The following is a 23120-nucleotide window of genomic DNA, read 5'->3' as shown; positions in this document are numbered from 1 at the left end:
TTTATTTCTAAATAATCTGTTATATCTCTAAATGTTTGAGTGAAATGTATATAATATAACATGTATAATTTCTTATACTTGTCAAAGTTCAAACTTCAAATCCGCTATTTGTTTGGTTTATTATGAATTTTTTTAATAAATTAGAATATATGTTGTAAAGACCAAGGCTGAGAAAACTTCATGAGAACTAACACTGAAATTCATGAAAGTTAGCGCAAGGAACTTTATTCTGTTATGCTCGCATGATCAGTTTTGTTATTGACAATAGATTGCTCGACGTTTCAAATGTTGGAGTAAATATTTTCGGGATCGCGGAAGACAAAAATAATGAGAATAACAAAGGAAGATGGGTATGATGAACTAAAGTTTAAGAACTCAAGGTATTTGCAAACAAGCCTCTAGTGTCGGGTGCTCCACAAGTTTATCGTCTGTGAATGCTGCTGCTACATGAATCTGAGACTGCTCAGATAAGCTTTTGATGAAGAGGAAAATTAAGGAAATTGATTGTTGATGATGATGACACGCAATGCAAAAACACTAGAACAATTTTATTTATTCTAACATGTAGTTCTTTTATACTTTAAATTGTCAATAGTCTGTTCACTAATTGATTTTCACCATAGAGAGCTCTTGGAGAGGCTATTAACAGAGCTGCTCGAGGCGTGTCAAGTTATAGTGATTGATGAAGATGAATATATTCAGAGAATTTTTCTTGAAGCTGTAAGGTTTTGTTTTGGTAGATGATTTTTAATTCAGAAAGCACATACATAAATAATAAAGCCAATGTAATTTTTAATTCTATCATATTCTACTAAAATATTTGCAAAAGCACAAAATCCCTTCCATGAGGTTTTTAGTTAAACTAAACTAAACGTTAGAGAATCATTCCGAGCATGCGAATTCATCAATCTAAGCTAACCAGTATCATCAGCTTCAGTTGTCATAATTATCCTCTATAACAAAATCTTAAAAATGATGCCACAGATTCTTCAATTGGGGCTACAAGTTCGTGTTTATCGTCTTCAGCTTCATCTTGGATTGTGTCTACAGATTCAGCTTCTCCTTCTTCCTCTTCATCCAGAAATAGAGACGGGTCCATTGTCAAATTCGGATCACTCATCCACTTCACATCAAAATCCATCAGGTTCACTTCAGCAGTTCCTAAACTCGAACTTGATCCGTAATCTCCAGTAAGCTTATCCTTATCATTGTCAATTGCGATAGCCATTTTCTTGCGAAATTCGTCCATTAAATGAACGCAAGCATCTAGGTCATTCGGATCCTGCATGCCAGACCATATCGTTCAAATCGCATAGATAACAAACCAAAAAATAGAAATAAACACATCATAATTCCATATTACCATTCGAACAGCTGTGAACTTTTCCCTGTATTGTGACAGATTACTTGTAGGGCAAGTGACAAGTATAGCTGATGCAGCTATCACTGAAGGCTTGAATTGCATAAAACTTATCTCTGAAATTAAAGATCATAGAAACGGAAAAGCTGAAATGAGAAAACACCTATAGAAAAACAATGAAATTGTTTTTTCACAAAATATCGAGTTTTAAGAGCTTTTATGGAGATGGAAACGCAATACCGAAACACACAAACTCCGAAAAGTTTCCGTGCAACATAGTTTTTCATTAATGTATAAATGATCAGAATATGTTAATACCTTCTCCTGAATGCACTATCAACTTGATGACTTTAAGTTTCAAAATCAAGTCGGATTCTGATACTATCGACAGGAAGTTTGCCACGAAGCTCAGGGCAGTTACAGAATCCGAAGATTGGTCAAGTACTTCAAAAATCAAATTCTCAAACTTGGTTATATCTGTGCTATCAACTTTCTGATCTGGCGTAATATCCTGTTCAACAAAATAATGCAGACTGACTGAGTAAGAGTGGATATTGAATGCGATAATTAACATCAGCATTCCCCATTTTCTGAATCCAAGAAAGAAGATGGGTTACAGTAGAGAATGCAAATGGAAAGGTTAAATTTTAGTGAAAAAATAGATATCAGTACCGGAAATTTACGTCTTGAAATGAATCGACAGAACAGATTGATAGCATGATAGGGAACAGAGGCATCATAATTCTGATTCTTTAAACTCTGCATCAGATTGGCAATGAAATACATTTCTCAAGAAGATGAAACTATGGCAATCTTTCATTTAGAAAAGATTAAGGAAATTCAACATAATCAAAATCAAGATTCCTTTATTTTCTCACTTAAAGCACTGTAACAACAAGAACTCAAAAAGAAACAGAAACTAAAAGAAAAAATCATACACTGCCGCAAACCAAACATCATTAAATTCAAGATTTTTTTTATTTTTACAAGAAAAATGCCTTACTTCAGATATGACGGAGACACCAATTTTGCTGAGATTGTGAAGCGTCGGGTTATTGAAGGCTTCAATTGGCATTGCCGGAGTATCATCATTCAGGCATTTTTCCAGTTCTTGCTGTGCAAGAAACTGCAATGGCAGTGGTGCGTTGTTCTTCATTTTCTTGCTAAGAGAGGGAAAAGTGAGAAAATTTTATGTTTGTTTGCAGTTTCAAAGATTATTTGGAATCAGTTGCGAATAACGATTTAATACTTTCTACAAGTGAAATAAAAAAAGCACTATTCCATTTTTTTTAGGCCAAATGTCGTAAAAAGGCCAAACCTTTTATAAAAGTTTTATAAAAGTCCCGACCTTTCAATTTTGTCGATTTTGGCCAAAAACTGATTATTTGGTTTCATAAAAATCCTGACCTTTCAATTTTGTCGATTTTGGCCAAAAATGGATTATTTGGTTTCACAAAAATCCTGACCTTTCAATATATGTGCATGCCACGTAGGCGACACATAGGCAAATTGAAATCAAATTGAGAGTTGGCCACAATTGAAACCAAATAATCCGTTTTTGGTCAAAATCGACAAAATTGAAAGGTCAGAACTTTTATGAAACTTTTATAAAAGGTTTGGCCTTTTTACGACATTTGGCCTTTTTTTTTAAGTTGCTATTAGCGGAGGGAGAGAATTTAGGTTAACCGTAATTTCCAAAATCAAATTAATTAATCAAATTGGAACATAACCGATCATATTTTCTAAACAAACATGTCAAAATCTTTTAGTTCAAATTTAAAAAAAATATATACAAAAATCAAAGTTTTTAGATTATTCGGGTAATTGATCTTGAAGGTCATTGATCTTTCGAGTTTTTTCATTTCAATCACTAAACTATTTTTTTTTTATTACTGAACTTTCAATTTTTTCATTTTTGTATTTTCCGGCAAATGCGCAGGTAGCAGCCGTAATTAATTCTACCTGAAAACTTGCCATATATGCATAATTTTATCTAAAAACTCATTTTCAAAGTGAAATTATGTATATGTGATAAATTTTCAAAATAAAACTAGCAAAATCTGATTGCCACATGACAACTTTCGGCTGCCACCTAAGCAATTTCGGCCAAAAATATTAAAATGAAAAAAAATAAAAGCTCAATGATCGAAAAGAAAAAAAATAGTTTAGTGACTGAATTGAAAAAACTGGAAACTGGAAAGTTCAGTGATGGTCACAATCAACTACCCGGGTTACTTAGTCGGTTAAGTTTACGCCATCCTTCTGTGTCAATTAAAAAGACATTTTTTTTGTAATTATGTTCATAATTAAAAAGACAATGAGGGTACAAAAATAAATTATTAAACAGACTACTTAAATGTAAAATAAATATTTAAAACCAAATAAAATAAAAGATAATAGTTGTAGACGCCTATTTTCCGGACATGTAAAAAGTTTAAGGACTGAAGCGTTCAATGATGATTTTCAGAGAAATTCGTCCGGGTGGCTAGCTATCGATTTTTTTGTTGGAATTCAGACAGGCGCAATCAACGCACAGTTGCAAATTTGAAGGGTTAAAACGTAATTTGCCGTGAAAGCCCATAAAAATTCAAAGAAATTGTTGTATAAGTTCATAAATTGGTATATAGTATTGCAATATCTTAAAAGTTTATGCTCTAATTTGCAAGTTCGACCGATTAAAATTGACCATACTCAAACCCATAGGGCTCTAGGAGACCTTTTAAACATTTTTGGGCACCAAAAATGACTTTTAGGCATGTTTTACTTTTTTTTTTCAAAGTTAGAATTTAGATACAAATGTTGAAGGCTTACAAAGTATTGGAAGTATTATACAAACCAACATTAAAACTTTCATAACTCTAAACAACAAACAAGTAAGAAAAAGAAACTATAAGAATTCAAGCAAAACATAATTGAAAATGAAAGGAAAACTAGTCTTTGATCCGCTAAAATGTTGCCTCCATTACTTGATTTGAGGCCGTCAACTAGGGAGGAGTGGGACTTAATTTTTTTTCTTACCGATTGAACCATGAAATCGCTAGATCCTTTATGTTCCTACTTTACAAGCTTTCACTTCAACAAGGATCAATAAGATATATCTAGTATTATCTTTATTATCCACATCAAAACTTCTTGAATCATAAAAAGTTTGAATATAAGCTCCAACAAACACCGTAGATCTTTAAGATGATCTAAAAAATTCGGCATGCAACAAAAAAAACCATCCTAAAAATATTATTCAATCCTAAAAAACTCCAAAAGGAAAGATTTATTGAACAAAATAGGTAGATAGGTAAGAAAATAAAGAAAAAATAAATGGAGGAGATGATTTTCCGGCCAAGAGGCCGGAAAACTACCTCCTCAAATCCAAGATTTTGAGGAGTGATTTTTACTTTTTAGAGAGAAGGGAGAGGATGATGAAAGGAGACTGCCTCATTCATTTATAGGCATGTTTTACTTAGCCACAAAACATTAATACGGGTTTCACTAATTTAAATGAGTTTTTTCTTAATTCAAACTCTATTATTAATTCTCTCTTAGAATTACAACTAAGTAAATATTAAATTAAAATTGACTAAACCCTAAAAACCCTAGGTCATCCATAATATCTATAAATACTACTGCTAATCAACCTAGTTAGGGACCAGAAATTTGATTAAAAATCAGAGACTAGTAAAAAGCACAATGATATGAGTAGAAATACTCCTATTTCTGAGGACTTTATGGTATCGATTATTGTGCTTTATTGTCAAATTCGTACTTATTTTGGCCTTTATTTGTTATGTATGAGTGTTTCAGGTGAATGCATGGGAATAAAGAATTTTGAGCTTAAATGAGAAATATTAGACCTATGTGAAGAATTTCGAAGTAGCGGAGCAGTTTCAGAGCAGCTTTAAAGTGTAAAGGCAAGGTTCATGTCGCGAAAGGACATCTTCACGACGTGCTGAATGATGGATGCAAAGGGCATGTGTAAGATAAAATGCACAATCACCACATGATCAGGTTCACGTCGCGAAAGACCAAGCTCACGTCGCGAAAAGAGGGGCTCACTCGTGAAGAAGGAGGAAGGTTTAAGGAAGTCAGCAGAAAAACATGCACGATCATCACACACTGAGGTGCACATCGTGAGCCAGCAAGAAATTTCCTCACGTCGTGAGGCAGGGGTCTCGCGACGTGAGACCCCAAATTCAGCAAGTGACGATTTTTACAAATTTGCCACTGCGAGTTGATAATCAAATACTGATGTCTCAGGGGCATTTTAGACATATCGAAGAGCTGGAAATCAGAATTAGACCCTAATTGTACTTGGCTACTAATAGTTAATGATGACATCTTATAAAGGGTTCGACTAATTACCGTTTCTTAGACATAAACCCTAGTTTATAGATTTTAGCTTTTCAACTATTTGTTCTTGGATATTTTCATTATTGTTCTTCGATTACTATTAGTTTACATTCAAACAAGGTACGATTGATCTTAATTTTATATTCAATATTGATTTTAATTTCAGGATGATTTCTTTTATTATTATGTGTATTTAAACCCTTCGTTGGGGATTATTAATTGGAATTATGTCCGTTTAATTGAATTGAATTTATAAATTTTTGTTATTGATATGTTTTAATTATTATTGTTAATGCTTAGCCTAAACTGATTACTTAGCCTATGCCATATATTTTAGTTTTAGCTCGAGAGAGTAAAATTGGAATAAAACAACATCATTAAGAACGTAAGAGTAAATTGCGCGAGAGTGAATTAACGAGTGCGTGTTCGTTTTCGTTGGATTCGCATCATAAACATTTAATTAATAGGTAACTAGGTTAATCATTGTACGAGAGAGTGCGACCTTTACCACAACGATGCTCTCCATAAATCAAATTATTTCATGTATTTCGTATATTGGATTTCACTTAACTGTCTACGACTCCATCTTGTGTACTTATGGTATAAGTTTTCTATAAATGTATTGCCATGCTATTAAGTATTTTGATTGAAGCTACTTTTTTCTAAGAGGTGGAATAGAACAACCTGGTCGAAGAAAAATAGTCATACATCTGTAATGCATTGAATGTCTTATGATAGGTCTCATACTTCTAGCCTCTGCCGGAGTCTGTTGCTATTCATAGCTATTACCTTGACATTAAATAAGAGTTCGACCAAATACTTTATTTTTGTTCCAGTTGATCCTGATTCGAAATTAAAAGTATTTTTGTTTTTCCCTAATAACCTAATACTTTTGTCTATAAATACTACATATTTGATTCCATCTATAAATTTATTTTCTTCCCATGAGTTCTAGTCTTAATAAGAATGATAGTTTTTACTGTTCATATTTTATTATATGATTATACCATACCAATTCGTTATGTATGGATGGTAAGATTCCATTGATTCTGAGCCAATTCCAATAGACTTATTGGATGGTCCCATTAGCGTGCATCTAATAGGAATTGAACCTATAAATTTGCCAATTATGAGTTGGGTGCTTTAACTATTCAGCCATGGATGCTTAGCGGGGATCAGTGACGGAGCCAGGATTTTAATATAAGGAGGGCCAAATTGCAATATGTAATATATGAAGTAGGAAATCTTAAAAATTAGGGGGGGTTAAATTGTAAAAAATAAAAAAATTAGTGTTAATTTTAGCAATTTTAAAATTTTGGAGGGGGTCATAACACTCCCATGCCTCCCCCTATCTCCGTCACTGGCGGGGATCTTCGTATATGTTGAATATCCAAATTTCAATTGAAATGAAATCTTTATGGTAAAGCACTACAATTTAGGAGGAACCAATGAAAAGACGGTTAGTGATATGCACTAGGTCAATCATGTTTGACCATGTATTGACTTTATTTTTTGTTATTTATTAGTTGGCACTTTTATTATCATTATATGTTACAATTAAATGCTTGAATTGTTTATTCTTTTTAAGGTCATCAAGTATGTGACTTAATAGTAAAACCCTTAGAATTAATAAAGAATTATATTCAAACTATCCCTAGTATTAATAGTAAATTAGGCCTAGTATGATGTTAACTGATGATTATGTTTTACTAATCATGTATATGAGTATTAAGTTAAATCTTAGGTGTCATTTAAGAAATGAAATAGTGGATGACCCATCATAAGAATACTATATAGATCATTTTCATAAGTAGCTCTCATTATAGTAATATTAAGGCCTAGTTACTTAAAAAACGCCCACCTTATAACATTTTCCCGTTTATACCCTCACCTAGAAAAAAGTTCATTTGTACCCTTTTTTTAATTTTTCGTTTTCATCTCTACCCTAAAATTTAAATTTCTGACAATTAAATTAATTAAAGGATGAAAACCTTATAAATAATTAATAATATTAATGTTTAATTAGAATATAAGCTAACTATAAAGGATCATTTTGAATATTTTTCCAAATAAAAAGAGGTCAAATTAGCTCTTTAGGGTAGAGACGAAAATTAAAAATTAAAAAAGAATACAAATGAACATTTTCCTAGATCAGGGTATAAATGAAAAAATGTTACAAGATGAGGTTTTTTTTAAGTAATTAGGCCTAATATTAAAGCAACTCTTTGACCTTGAAAACACCATGGATTTCTACATAGTTATTTCACATTTTGATACAGTCTTACATTATCTTTAATAGGATCATGGAATATATTATCGTTGGATAAGAAAGTAACTATGTGAGATACTGAGATGGGATTTGTCCCTCAATTATTTGAGTAAGATATCAATGAGCCCCTTAAAAAGATAGATTGAAAAAATTGAATGGTCATGCTAAATGAATTGATAAAGAGTTATAATTTTCAGTCTACTTGTAATCAGAAAACCAATGATCGATTATTATAAGGATGACAATACTACGTCTTATATTCAATCCAGATATCACGTGACAAAGGGATTTAAATATTATATAAAGGTTAAATAGGATAATCAATATTCATATGCTCAGGTAGTCATAATGTCTTATTAGAGGCCACTTTGTGGGTCGAGATACAAATCTTGAGCCCACTACTAACGCTATATGAACCTTTTAAGGTCGCATATTAATAACAGGTCCAATTGTACAAGACCAATGGAATAAAGTGATTAATAAATTATTATATATATACAATTCGTAATATATATATATATATATATATATATATTAATTGAAGTTCAAAATTAATAAAAAGTGCTTTTCTTAATATATTATCTTTTAAAGATAATAATAACTTTTTATTAAATTTTGAATTTCAATATATATATATATATATATATATATATATATATATATATATATATATATATATATATATATATATATATATCAAATCAAAAAAGTTATCAAAAACATATTATTTGAATATGATTGTAAAACACGATTTTGAGTAAATTCTAAATATCTTATTTTCTTATAAATAGACTATTAAGCCTAGGATTTTAAATATGTGTTTTTCGAAATAAACGCAAGAAATAATCACTAAATTTGTAATGCTTTGTGAAGTAATAGTGCTAGCACACAAGCACTCGTTTCAAAGGTCTGCTCGTGTCGATATACTTGTAGAGAACGCATTCTTTTGTAGGCGTTTCCGATCCGAGGCAAGATATCACCAAAGTGAACCACCTCCTTCCTTCCTACATTGCAGTTTGAATTCGACATTCAAGTAATTTTTAATTATGCAATTAGTCTATCTCTTCGAATTACATGGATCTTGTTTTGAATTTTGATAAAAATTTGAAATTCTACTGCGATATGAACTTAGAGAACCCAACAAGGACATCTATTCAGATCTTGGATTTTTGAATTGAGAGAAATAAAATATTCTCACTATTTCTATATCCATTAAAGTCCGAGAGGTGTGCCTGACATAGTGTATTGTGCACATATGCCATGACTTTCGAGGAGCTTTGCAAATGGACCAAGACACTGTCCAGACTTATTATGTTTTCCGTAATATTCACCACCTCTATCAGATCTTATATTTTCACCTTTTTATCTAATTTCCTCTCAACCTCATTCATGTATGTGTCAAGGGCATTAATTGATTGAGATTTTTCATGAAGCAAATAGATATAGCTATAACGTGAAAAATCATCAATAAAAGTGATAAAATATTTTTCGCCATTAATAGTTGGAGTGTCAAAAGATCCACAAATATTGGTGTGTATAGTTTCAAGAAGCTGAGTGCTTCTTGTGGCTCCTTTCTTAATATGTTTGCTTTGCTTACCTTTAATACAATCCACACATATTTTGAAATCAGTAAAATCCAAATTCGGAAGAATTTCATTTTTTTACTAATCTCTGCAACCTTTTTGGATATATGACCCAAACATTTATGCCACAAGTAAGAAGAATACTCATTCATCATGCTACGTTTAAGACCAATACAATTATTTACAGTGAGCAAGGATTCAGCAAAAACATTATCAAGTTTTAGTCTGTATAAACCATTAATTAACACGAAAACCAGAACAAATAATTCTAAAATTCTTAAAACAAACTAAAACTATTAGATCCAAATTTTCCATTAAAACCACAAATATCTAGTTTAGAAACAGAAATAAGGTTTCTACTGATTGAAGGTACATAAATGATCTCAGATAAGTCTAATTGATAGCCATTATTCAAAATTAGACGATAAGTCCCAATTCCTTCAATCGGTGCCTTCATGCGATTTCCCATAAATAGGAAATCACTTGTTGGGTTTGTAGTTTGGATCGTAGTGAATCCTTGCATCATATTAGCCACATAAGCAGTAGCACGAGAATCAAGCCACCAAGTGTTATTAGGAACTTCAATTAAGTTTGATTTAAAAATTGGAGAAGCATAATGAAAGATACCTTTCTTTTCAAAACAAGCTTTGCGTTTTAATCAATCTTTCTGATAGTGTCATTCTTTCTTACAGAAATGATATTTATTAATCTTTCGTTCCTTTTCTTCGGCCTGAGAAACATTAGCCGGTCTTTTGGTTTTCTTAAACTTTTTGGCTTTGACTTTCATTCTTTTTTCAGCTCCTTGACCCACAAGATTGACCATGTAATTCCTTTGAGTATTTAATCTTGTTTCCTCCTGAACAAGCCTACCAGCCAATTCATTAATATTCCACTTATCCTTTATAGTGTTATAATTAATTTGAAAAGGCTCATATTCAGGAGGAAGTGAGTTGCACTAAAAAGGAATCTTCCACAGCCAATCCCAAAGACTTCAGTCTTGCTGCGATATTAGTCATCTCGATGATATGATATTGCATGCTCTTTGGCCCATCATACTTCATGGTTGTGAGCTTTTCCATTAATGTACCAGCGAGAGATTTATCAGTAGAACGAAAATGTTCTTCCACTAATGCTAGAAATTCTTTAGCATTTTCTGTTTGTGGAATAGTAGATTTAATGTTGGCAATTGTCATTCGAAATTTTTTTAGGCATAATCTGTTACTGTGTTCCCATGCCTTAAGGTGTAACTTCTCAGCCTCACCACTTAAATCATCTATAGCAGCGGGCTTAACTTCTAATAAAGCTAAGTTGAGATCCATAAAGTCTAAATGGAAATCAACTTGCTCGTGCCATTCAGAGAAGTTTGTACCATTAAAAACAGTAACAGATGATGCATGTGAATGAATTACAACAACTGCAAAATATAACATAAAGCTCACAATTAATATAGATTCAGAAAAATTTATGAAGTAGTTTTCCTTTAGGTAAATATTACGACATATCTTAAATACCATATATATACATAATGGATAATTATTTTATTTTAATTAAATATATTTAACATCTTTAGATATTTAAATATAATCAATTAAAATAATAATATATCCCGTTATTGTTCAACAATCATAAAATAATTATTTATCTTTGGATAATTTCTTAAATTTTAACAATTGTCAAACATTACATATTATTATGGTATTTTCATAATTAAAATTCATTCTAGTTTTAGTTACTTTGATAACTTTAAACTATATACGCAAAGTTCATTCTAGTTTAAGTTACTTTGATAACTTTAAACTATATACGTAAAATTCATTTTAGTTTAAGTTATTTTGGTAACTTTAAACTATATACGTAAAGTTCATTCTAGTTTAAGTTACTTTGATTAGGGGTGAGCATTAAACGGTTAAAACCGAATAACCGAACCGAATCGAACCGAATTAATCAAACCGAAATATAATTTGAAAATATGGTTCAGTTATGGTCCGAATTTTTAAAATTTTGACTATTTGGTTCGGTTTACGGTTTTTACAAAAAAATAACCGTAATAACCGAACCGACCGTATTTAAAAATTACGTTGTTTTAAACTTTCATATACACATATTTATATATTAAACTTGTTTATTTTTATAGTTTTAGAATAAAACACGATAAATATAGATTTAATTTAAAGCACATGTACTCTCTAGATTAAATTTCTCCATTTTCTTTTTATTTATTTTTTAAAAAACTGTTTTTTTTTCTTTCTAAAAATCATACAAAAAATATTACGGTTTTCGACCGAACCGAACCGAACCGAAATATTTCGGTTTGATTGATACGGTTTTGATATAATTTGGTTAATACGGTTCGGTGACCGAAATTTTTAAAAAACCGAACGGTTTTGAATTTTTGGACGGTTCGATGACCGAACCGACCGTTGCTGACCGCTAACTTTGATAACTTTAAACTATAACAATTAATACATTTATTTACATATAAAACACATGTAAATTATAATTTTATTATACTCATCATAAACTAATAATTAAATTAAATTAACTATCATATGTTTTATATGTAAATTAAAACATAAATCTATTAATTAACATAAACCTATCAACTATACATAAATCTAAATTGTAATTAATTCCATGTTGCTTGGAAAAAAAAGACAAATATAAAAGTTTGGGACTAATTAAGTTGTACGAGAGTTTCCCAACAAGTGACTGAGTTTTTCCAATTTTGAGAAACACATGGAATTTCATAGTTTTCTAATGTCTTCTTCTTCAGGTCATACCAAACAATATTATGATCAACGTTACGTTCGGTCACATCCGCCATAAAACCAGCTTCTGGATAAAACATCAAAGGTTTTATAAATCTACTATCTGACTCACATTTTATAGTATCCAATTCTCTCCAAAATTGCACTGGATCATCATATTCGTCGGCAACACCGAGTAAACGAACCTCGTACTTGTTGTAATCCTTGTTACCTAACTCTAAACAAACTTGCCCTTCTAAAACATACAGTTCATCACGACGACGCCGATACGGAAGCAATTGAAACTTGTTACTGGCAAAGTTAAACCGAGCTAACATGATTGGATAGTTAAGCATTGGATAAAAACATTGCACGAATATCGAGCAGCTTCTACGAGCTTCGACATCGAATGTAACATCGTCAAATCTTGTCCATGAATTGGATCTTAAACTATAAACCCAAACTTCCACCTCATCATATGCAAGATGATGGATTCTTACAGCTTTGTAATCATTACTACTAACATCAAACCCTAATCCGAACTCATCAACCCCTAGTCTCCACTCATCAAACTCTAATCCCTTGTTGTACATACGGTTTTCCCTTTTATAGGTGTAGTGCATTATGGGACCGTATAGCTTATAATATTTATCATACCTCCGACGCCTATCATCTGTCGCATGGAAGCTCCGGCGGCGGTCAAATTCATGGGGCGCGGGTTGGTTTATTGGTAGTATTTTGTGGCGGTTAGTGAATGGATTCCATAGTATGAGCTGTTCGTTTGAAGATAAGAGAAGCAAACCGTTGCTAGAACCTAAAATATTATCAGATTTATTGGGCAAACTGACTGGGCTAACCAGCTGGACAACTCGTTCATTACCTTCAGTATGCAAATCCACCGCATGCAAATAACTATCCAGACCCCGTTCTTGGTGGAAGATGATCAGCTTGTTGCGGATTTGGGTTTGGATTGAAAATTGAATGTGGGTATTAATGAAATACGAGCTATGAATGAGAGTGCAGAATGATTTTGAAACACATCGGAATCGTAAAAGTGATTTCACAGGCAGCCGGAGTAGGATCTTCTCTATTATATCTGTTGGTAACTGAATTGATGACATCTCATCCGTTGCTCTAATTAGATTAGTTGCACAATGATAACAATTTTTTTTCCTAAATATATAATCCATCGATCCATATATGGAGTCCTAATATAAATAGAATTCACGTCTAATTCCATCACTCACATATATATGTTGGTAAGTCAATTTATGACATCTCAGCTGTTGGTTTAAAAGAAAAGCAAAAGTGATTCCCTACAGTCTGATACAGTTTGAAGTGATATATATGGGTTATTGATTCTGGGAGTCACTATACTTTCCCAAAGTTGCAAAATGGTCACCGAACAATTGTTTGTTTCAAAATGGTCACTGTACTTTGTGATTAGTAACTTCTGGCGATCACTAAATGAAATCCGGCGACTTTTGTCCTATGTGGCTTGCCGGAAGCTGACTCACACCTTTCATTTTGCCGGAAATTATTTAAAAAATTAAGGAAGAAGATGATGATGTAGAAAAATAAGAGTGATATCGACAATGACATGGTAAAGAGGAAAGTGTAAGTAAGCTTCCGGCAAGCCACGTAGGACAAAAGTCACCGAATGAATGGTGATCGCCGGAAATTACTAATCACAAAGTACAGTGACTATTTTGGAACAAAAAATTGTTCGGTGACCATTTTGCAACTTTGGAAAAGTACAATGACTCCCAGAATCAATAACCCGATGTATATATTGATACTCCACAATTTAATTAAGCGCTACTCCCTTTTTAAATAATTCAAATTATTCGAATAAATCTGTAATCTCGCAGTGATTGTTACAAAACACTAAAAACAAATTGAACGATAATAATATATAGTATATTATAATTTCATTTTGATTTTTCTTCTATCCATATGGACTGTTAATAAATTATAGTTTAATCGTAATAAAATAACAAATGTTTGCCGCTTTTGTTAGTTATAGACAAATCTTTAAAAATCAGCATGATTTACCGTTTTACTATGTTTGTTATCTTCTATAGCCATTTCACGAATCAAACCGATTTTTTGCTAACATATTTGCCATGTCAGTGCCACACGTTTGCCGATTTTGGTTTGGTTATCATGTGACTTGTCCTTGTTAGTGATATGCACTAGGTCAATCATGTTTGACCATGTTTTGACTTTATCATTTTGTTATTTATTGATTGGCAGTTTTTATCATTTTATATTAATGATTAAAATACTTGAATGGTTAATTCTTTCTAAGGTCATCGAGTATGTGACTTGATAGTAGAACCCTTAGGTTTAATAAAAGAATTATATACCATCTATCCCTAGTCTTAATAGAACATTGAGACTAGTATGATGTTGACTGATGATTATGTTTTACTAATCATGTATATGAGATATTAAGTCAAATCATAGGTGCTATTTGAGAAATAAGACACTGGATGACCCACTGTGAGAATACTACATAGATCACTGCCATAAGTAATTCTCATTACAGTTCTATTAGTATAATCCTTTGACCTTGAAATCATCATGGATTTCTACATAGATATTTCATATTTTGATACAGTCTTACATTATCTTTAACAGGATAATGGAATAGATTGTCATTGGATATGAAAGTAACTATGTGAGGAATGTGAGTGACTGAGAAGGAATTTGTCCCTCATTTATTTGAGTAAGATATCTATGGGCCCCTTGAAGAAGATAGACTGAAGGAAATGCATGGCCATGCTAATTGATAAGGAGTTATCATTTTCAGTCTACTTAAAGTCAAGAAACTAATGATTGAATATTGTAAGGATGACAGGAATATGCCTTATATTCAATCTGGATATCAAGAAACAAAGGGATTAAAATATTATTGTAAATGGTTAAATCGGATTATCGATATTCGTATAACTTGGGTAGTCATAATGTCTTGCTAGAGGCCACTTATGAATTGTGGGCTGAAATAGGGATTTCGAGCCTACTGCCAACGTTATATGAACCTACAGGGTCGCACACTAAGAACATGCCCAAAACAGTTATGGGTTGTACAAGCCCAATGTGATTAAGTGATTAATTATATATATATATAATTCGTAATATATATATTAATAAATATATATATATATATATATATATATATATATATATATATATATATATATTAATTCGAAATTTAAGGATAAGTGTTTTTCTTAATTTATTATTTTTGGAAGATAATAAATATAGTAATTAATATATATGGATAATTATCAAAAAGGAGTTTTTGATAAACATAAACTTGTAGAATTGCAATGAGATTGAAATTCGAATTTGTCTCAAACCCTAGTGTTGTTTATCACTATAAATACATATTAAGCAATTGGTTTGAGTATCACGAAATTCATTATTCACTAAATCACTAAAATTCGAAATTGCTTGTGAAGCAATAGTGCTAGCACACAAGCACTAGTTTTGGCTAAGGTCTGTTCGTGTGGATACTCGTAGAGGACGCGTTCTTTTGGAGGCGTTTTTGATCCGAGGCCAGGTATCACCAAAGTTAACCACCTCCTTCCTTCCTACATTGCTGTTGAGTTCGACATACAAGTAAGTAATTATTCTGTTAATTCGAATTACATGGATCTTGGTTTGGGTTTTTAGATAAATTTTTGAAATTCCGCTGCGTTATGAACCTATAAAACCCAACAGTCCTGTGGTTTGTTTGGCAAACATATTAACAAAAAAATTGGTTCAATTCAAAACATGACCATAAGGGGGTCATTAGCCAAAATGGTACCCAACCTTCGCACCTTATATCAAAATAGTACCCAACCTTTAATTTGTATTAAAATGGTACCCAACCTTCTAACATTTGTTTCAAAATGGTTTTTTAACATTTTCCAGCCACTTATGATGATGTGGCGACCGAAAAAATAATTTTTTTATTGATTTAAAATAAGAGTTCGTTTTATTTTTTTAAATTATATAAAATCTTATTTGTCATAATATAAAAAATTAGTTTTCCGGTTGCCACGTCATCAAAAGTGACTGAAAATTGTTTAAAAAACCATTTTGATACAAACGTTAGTGATAACATTAATAGAAATATACGAAACCATTGATTGAATAGAAGAATAAGATACAAAGAAATAGAGGCTAACAATAGAAGAGAAAAGCCTAAATCCTAGAATAACATAGGAGGCCTTTATATAGGCAAGGCTAAGCAATAATAAAGGAAAGTATCTTATACTTGGCCACTACTCCAAGTCATATACTTGGCTACTACTCCAAGTCTTATACTTGGCCACTACTCCAAGTCATATACTTGGCCATTACTCCAATAGCATATTAATTATGCTAATATTCCCCCTCAAACTCATGATGCGATAGCAATAAGCATCGAGAGTTTGTCAGTCAAAAAACGAAAGCGCGAAGAGGACAATGATTTAGTAAACAAATCTGCAAGCTGTAAGGAGGAAGAGACAAATGGCAATGTCAATGTGCCATTCTGAAGATGATGGCGAGTAATATGGCAGTCAATCTCAATATCCTTGGTCCTTTCGTAAAAAACCGACTTATAAGCAATCTGGATAGCACTCTTATTATCACAGTGCAAAGGAGTCCGCAAAGAAACGCCCATATTAGCAAGCAACCATCGCAGCCAGACGATTTCACAAGTAGTAGAAGCCATAGCACGGTATTCGGCCTCTGTTGAAGACCGAGATATAACATCCTGCTTTTTACTTTTCCAAGAGATAAGAGAATCACCCAGAAAAATACAAAATCCAGTAGTAGATTTGCGGTCAGTAGGATCACCAGCCCAATCAGCATCAGAGTAAGCACATAACTCCAAATATGAAGTAGAGGAAAGCAAAAGAGTCCGAAACTGAGTGCCATAGAGATATCTCAAGATGCGAATAACAGCAGCCCAATGAACTGTAGTAGGAGAAGTCAAACTGACTGACTATGTGAACAGCATAGGCAATATCAGGGCGAGTGATAGTGAGATAAACCAAACTTCCAACAACCGTTCTATAAAGACTCGGATCTGGCAGTGGAGACCCATCAGAAATAGAGTACCGAGCATTGAGCTCAATTGGAGTATCAACAGTCTTGTTATCCGAGAGGCGAGCACGCTCAAAAATATCAGAAATATACTTAGATTGAGAAAGAAGATACCCTTTTGGAGAAGAAGCAAATTCAATACCCAAGAAGTAACGAAGGGGACCCAAGTCTTTCATGGCAAAACTTCGAGTCAACTTAGACTTCAATAAGCTAATACCAACAACATCATCACCTGTAATAATCATATCATCAACATAAAGCGAAAGCAAAATTCGACCAGCCGAGGTACACTTGACAAACAAAGCAGAATCATGGTTACTTGGGCAAAAACCAAGAGAAGTAATCACAGTAGAGAATTTCTCAAACCAGGCACGGGGAGCCTGTTTGAGACCATAAAGAGCCTTCCTAAGTTTGCAAACTTCACCAGGTTGGTGATCAATACCAGGAGGAGGAACCATATAGACTTCTTCATGAAGGTCGCCATTCAGAAAGGCATTTTTAACATCCATTTGAGTGATATCCCAACGACGAACAGAAGCAACCGCAATAAGAGTTCGAACTGTAGTCATTTTTGCAACAGGAGCAAAAGTCTCCTCATAATCCATACCATATTCCTGAGAATAACCCTTAGCAACCAAGCGAGCTTTATATCTTTCAATAGATCCATCAGCCTTAGTTTTAATTTTAAAGACCCAACGAGAACCAATAGCACGTTTTCCTGCAGGAAGAGACACTAAATCCCAAGTATGGGTTTGGTGAAGAGCAGTGAGCTCCTCAGCCATAGCACGTTGCCAAATAGGATCACAAACTGCCTCTTTAAAAGATGAAGGCTCAGAAAGACAATGAATAGAAGCAAGGAATGAAGAAAATGAACTGGAAAGACAAGAATAAGCAAAATCAGGTTGTTTAGTAGACTTACGATTTCGTACAGGATAACGGTGTTCAGTAGTATCCGCAGTCTCAGAAGATGATTGGGTAGTGACTGTAGTTGAGGGGCCAATAGAAGTGTTAGGATGGCCATCACGAGGTATCTCATCATTATCAGCAGTAAATGGATCAATGTGAATAAGATCAGGCATAGATATACTATGAGAACGGTCAGGAATTGTAAAATAAGGAATATGTTCAAGAAAGACAACATGACGAGAAACATATAACTTATGACTGACTGGATCAAAACAACGATACCCCTTTTGTCCTGCGCCATAACCAAGAAAAACACATATGGCAGACCGTGAAGTTAACTTACTCTGCTGAACACGAGGAAGAAGAACAAAACAGGTAGAACCAAAAACACAAAGAGAAGAATAATCTGGAAGACAACCATACAATCTCTCATAAGGAGACAAGCCAGAATTATGAGAAGTAGGAATTCTATTAATCAAATAAACAGAAGTAAGAGCTGCCTCCCCCCAAAATTCACTAGGAACACTAGCAGACAATAAAAGTGACCTAGCAGTCTCAAGAATATGCCTATGTTTTCTTTCAGCAACCCCATTTTGTTCAGGAGTATCAGTGCAAGAAGTTTGGTAAATTGTGCCATCTAAAGCAAGAAGTCCCTTAAAAGCATGAGAAGTATATTCGCCCCCCAAATCACATCTAAAACATTTAATAACAGCTTCATGTTGAGATTTTACAAGAGAGCGAAACTCATTATAAATGTCAAAAAGTCTGAGCGACGTTTCATAAGATAAATCCAACAATAACGAGTGCAATCATCAATAAAAGAGACATAATAACGAGAGCCCCCCTTTGTAGGAACAGGAGAGGGTCCCCAAACATCAGAATGAATGAGATCAAAAGGTGCAACAGAAAAAGAATTACTTTTAGGAAAAGGCAAAGCAGAGAACTTTGCAAGTTTACAACCACTGCAATCAGAAATATCATGAGTTTTCAAATCTCCTAAAACTCCTGTAGACGCTAAAAAATTGTAATCGAGATCTAGAGACATGACCAAGGCGAGAATGCCACAAATAAAACACAGAAGAAGACTGACTCAAACGAAAAGACGAAACATCCACACTAGGAACAGCAGCCGCAATCTTAGGAGTTTTGAGCTGATCCAATATATAAAGTCCTCCTTCCCTATGGCCGGTCCCAATCACTTCCTGAGACTTTGGATCCTGAACATAACAAGCAGAAGAAGAAAAGGAAACTAAACAACCATTATCACAAATTTGACCAACAAAAGCAAGATTTAAAGTAAGACTAGAAATATGATAAACATTAGATAAGGACAAAGAAGGTGTAGTAACTGAACCAACACCTTGCAAGGGCATAGGTGTACCACTAGCACTCATGACAGGAACAGAAACTTTAGGAGTCAAAGAAGTAAAAGATGACAAATTAGGTGACATATGATTCGAAGCACCAGAATCTAAAATCCAAGAGGAATAAGATATACCTGACGAACTAGATGACAAACCTATTTGAGATGAAGCTGCCATGGCATGTGACTGAGATGCAAGGAACTGTTGAAACTGCTCAACCATTGATGGATCTAAAGAAGAAGTCGTCAATGCATTGTGAGGGCGAGGAAGAAGAGGAGGTCCATTATGAGGAGCTGGTGGTCGGTAACTCCATTGCTGAGACTGCTGATGGGGCTGTTGCTGAGCATACTGCTGCTTTCCTTTACCTAACTTTGGACATTGTGATTTCCAATGACCTTTCTGTTTACAAAAACTACATTCATCACGAGCAACAGTTCCATACGGCCTAACTTGAGAATAAAAGTTTGGTCGTGGAGGCATGGTGAAGACTGATGGAGTAGAGACCGTAGAAACTTCCTTTACAACAGAAGGCTTAAGACGAATTTCCTCAGCCAAAAGTTTACTAACAACAGAATCAACAGAAGGCAGCGGATGACGATGCAGAATGGACCCACGAAGTCCTTCAAACTCATCACGAAGAGCCATTAAGAACTGTACCAATCTCTGCTCCTCTCTTCGTGCAATATAAGGCCCAAAGCCTCGTAATTCAGCAGATTCTGTGAGAGCCAGCTGATCCCACAAATCTGTCATAGCATCATAAAATTCCTGAATACTCATGCTTTTCTGCTGCAGAGCACGAATATCAGACTCCAACTGGTATTGTTTTGCAAAGTTAGACTGTGTGTACAGTCTAGATAGATGATCCCAAACCTCCTTAGCTGTCTCATATTTTACTAACTGGGTCCCTATCGAGTGCTTAACAGAATTATTGATCCAAGTAATAATTTTGGAATTAGCAACTTCCCACTTATCTAACAAAGACACATAATCAGCAGTTGTGCCATCCTCAGGCTTGACAAAATCACCCGAAATATAACCCCACTTTTGTTTACCTTTCAAGAAATTTTTCATCACATAACTCCAATATGCATAATTTTTACCATCTAACTGAACACTAACTGTTTGAAGCGAATCATCTCGAATTTCAACCATATTAAAAAGAAATCAACAGAATACTAACAAATTAAATCAACGAATTAGAGAGGACAAACTCAAAGGAGGAGTAGAAAAGACTAACAACCAGACGAATAATTTGGCTCTGATACCATGATAACATTAATAGAAATATATGAAACCATTGATTGAATAGAATAATAAGATACAAAGAAATAGAGGCTAACAATAGAAGAGAAAAGCCTAAATCCTAGAATAACATAGGAGGCCTTTATATAGGCAAGGCTAAGCAATAATAAAGGAAAGTATCTTATACTTGGCCACTACTCCAAGTCTTATACTTGGCCACTACTCCAAGTCATATACTTGGCCATTACTCCAATAGCATATTAATTATGCTAACAGTTAGAAGGTTGGGTACCATTTTAATACAAATTAAAGGTTGGGTACCATTTTGATACAAGGTGCGAAGGTTGGGTACCATTTTGACTAATAACCCGGTTTTTGTTGAATCTTCATGCTTAACAACTTCGGGTTTGCTTTATGGTCTTTTGCAGATTTCACACTCCCTCCGTTCTTAGAATAATTTTCTAAGCATAATGGTAGTACGAAATGCATCCCTAGCACAACATGAACATCTTCATAACAAAAATCGAGACATTATCAGCAGTTTGTCAGATGCTGTTATTTGTATTATTTTGTCATTTCTTCCAACGAAATATGCAGTGGGAACAAGCATTTTGTTTAGAAGATGGCGGTACGCTTGGACCTCTGTCCCTGTATTGGATTTCGATGATACCTTGGTCTCTCATCCGGAAGCTGCTAAGCAGTCGAACAAAAAATTGTTTATGCAATTCGTAAACAGAGTACTGCTTCTTCTGTTAGATATTAAACTTGAAATAAACTTAACTAAGAAACGTAATTACTTAAAGTTGATTTAAGTTATTATGAGTTAAAAGTGTTAAGTTTCCTTAGTTGAATTAATACATATGAAGTTACATGCATTTAAGTTAGAAGTTTATGTTAAGTCATTAAGTTAAAGATAAATAAGTTTGTATACGTTCTATTTACAAACTAGTATAAATACCTGTGTAAGCATGCATTTTAAAATCAAGAAAAAGCAAATACAAAAGTTTAGTTATATTGCTTCCTTCCTTTCTTTCTTTCTTTGTGTGTGGAGTGTGTTTGTGAGTATTATTAATTAAAGGGCCTACCATCTTCCAACAAAGTGGTATCAGAGCCATAATAGCAAAATGTCATCGAGAGGGAATTCTTTTTCTTTTCAATACCCACAACTCACTAAAACCAATTATGAAAATTGGTCAAATAGAATGAAAGCTATCCTTGGTTCACAAGGTGTGTGGGATATAGTTGAAAATGGTTTTGAGCCTGTCGAAGATGAGGCGGCATTAAATCAAGTCCAAAGAGATGCTTTGGAGAAAGAGAGAAAGAAAGATCAAAGTGCTCTCACAATCATTCACCAAGGTTTGGATGATGATATGTTCGAAAAGGTGGCTATTAATACTACCTCGAAGCAGGCTTGGGAGACTCTTCAAAACTCTGTCATGGGAGTTGAGAAAGTAAAGAAAGTTCGGCTTCAAACTCTAAGGGCTGAGTTTGAATCACTCTTTATGAAGGAGAGTGAAACCATATCAGATTATACCACAAGAGAGTTGGTGGTAATTAATCAAATAAAGAGACTTGGAGAAAGAATAGAAGATGTTCGTGTAGTTGAGAAGATTTTGCGATCTCTCAATATGAAATTTAATCATGTTGTGGTTGCCATTGAAGAGTCAAAAGACACTGAGACCATGACAATTGATCAATTGTGTGGATCTTTGTCTGCGCATGAAGAAAGAATGAATCGTGGAAAACAAGAACATGTTGATCAGGCCTTGCTAACAAAATCCTTTAGCAAATCAAGAGGTGATTCTTCTACTAGAGGTGGTCGTGGACAACTCCGTGGAAGAGGCCGTGGTCGTGGATATGGACGTGGTCAAGGAAGAGGCGAACAAAACTCTTTCAATGAAAATAGAAATCAAAATTTTCATAGAGGTCGTGGCAGAGGAAGAGGAAGAAGCAATTATGGGGTGTACGAGAGGAAAAATGATAAAACTAGAGTGCAGTGTTACTCTTGTAGCAAGTATGGCCATTATTCCTGGGAATGCCAAAATGAAGTAGTAGAAGAGGAGACAAAACTTGTAGAACGCCAAGATGATGAAGCAAATCAAGCTTTATTTTTTTCTAGCAAGGAAGAAACCATAACTCACAAGAGTTCTTGGTATCTTGATAATGGTGCCAGTAATCATATGACTGGAGATAAAAGCAAGTTCGTGGAACTCAATACTA

General features: G+C 33.6%; 4 protein-coding genes across 4 annotated transcripts; all 4 read right to left on the bottom strand.

Moving 5' to 3' along the window:
- Positions 1 to 806: 806 nt before the first annotated feature.
- Positions 807 to 2620, bottom strand: LOC126670119 (putative cyclin-D6-1). The gene is made up of 5 exons (XM_050363784.2): positions 2364 to 2620; positions 2033 to 2119; positions 1679 to 1871; positions 1364 to 1476; positions 807 to 1282 (listed from the first exon to the last, which is right to left on the bottom strand). The coding sequence occupies exons 1-5, from the start codon at positions 2514 to 2516 to the stop codon at positions 947 to 949; spliced, it is 882 nt and encodes a 293-aa protein (XP_050219741.1). The 5' UTR covers positions 2517 to 2620; the 3' UTR covers positions 807 to 946.
- A 9550-nt stretch (positions 2621 to 12170) lies between these two features.
- LOC126668222 (F-box protein CPR1-like) lies at positions 12171 to 13424 on the bottom strand. The gene has a single exon (XM_050361432.2). It carries the CDS (start codon positions 13422 to 13424, stop codon positions 12231 to 12233), a length of 1194 nt encoding a protein of 397 aa, XP_050217389.1. The 3' UTR covers positions 12171 to 12230.
- Positions 13425 to 19317: 5893 nt separating this feature from the next.
- Positions 19318 to 20156, bottom strand: LOC130015161 (uncharacterized). Its single transcript, XM_056104814.1, has 2 exons — positions 19793 to 20156; positions 19318 to 19511 (listed from the first exon to the last, which is right to left on the bottom strand). Exons 1-2 carry the CDS (start codon positions 20136 to 20138, stop codon positions 19474 to 19476), a joined length of 384 nt encoding a protein of 127 aa, XP_055960789.1. The 5' UTR covers positions 20139 to 20156; the 3' UTR covers positions 19318 to 19473.
- A 20-nt stretch (positions 20157 to 20176) lies between these two features.
- LOC130015098 (uncharacterized) lies at positions 20177 to 20810 on the bottom strand. The gene is made up of 2 exons (XM_056104633.1): positions 20273 to 20810; positions 20177 to 20220 (listed from the first exon to the last, which is right to left on the bottom strand). The coding sequence occupies exons 1-2, from the start codon at positions 20808 to 20810 to the stop codon at positions 20177 to 20179; spliced, it is 582 nt and encodes a 193-aa protein (XP_055960608.1).
- Between the last annotated feature and the right edge of the window lie 2310 nt (positions 20811 to 23120).

The sequence above is a fragment of the Mercurialis annua genome, linkage group LG2, assembly GCF_937616625.2.
Source record: "Mercurialis annua linkage group LG2, ddMerAnnu1.2, whole genome shotgun sequence".
NCBI lineage: Eukaryota > Viridiplantae > Streptophyta > Magnoliopsida > Malpighiales > Euphorbiaceae > Mercurialis > Mercurialis annua.
This window is presented reverse-complemented; position numbering and strand designations above follow the sequence as displayed.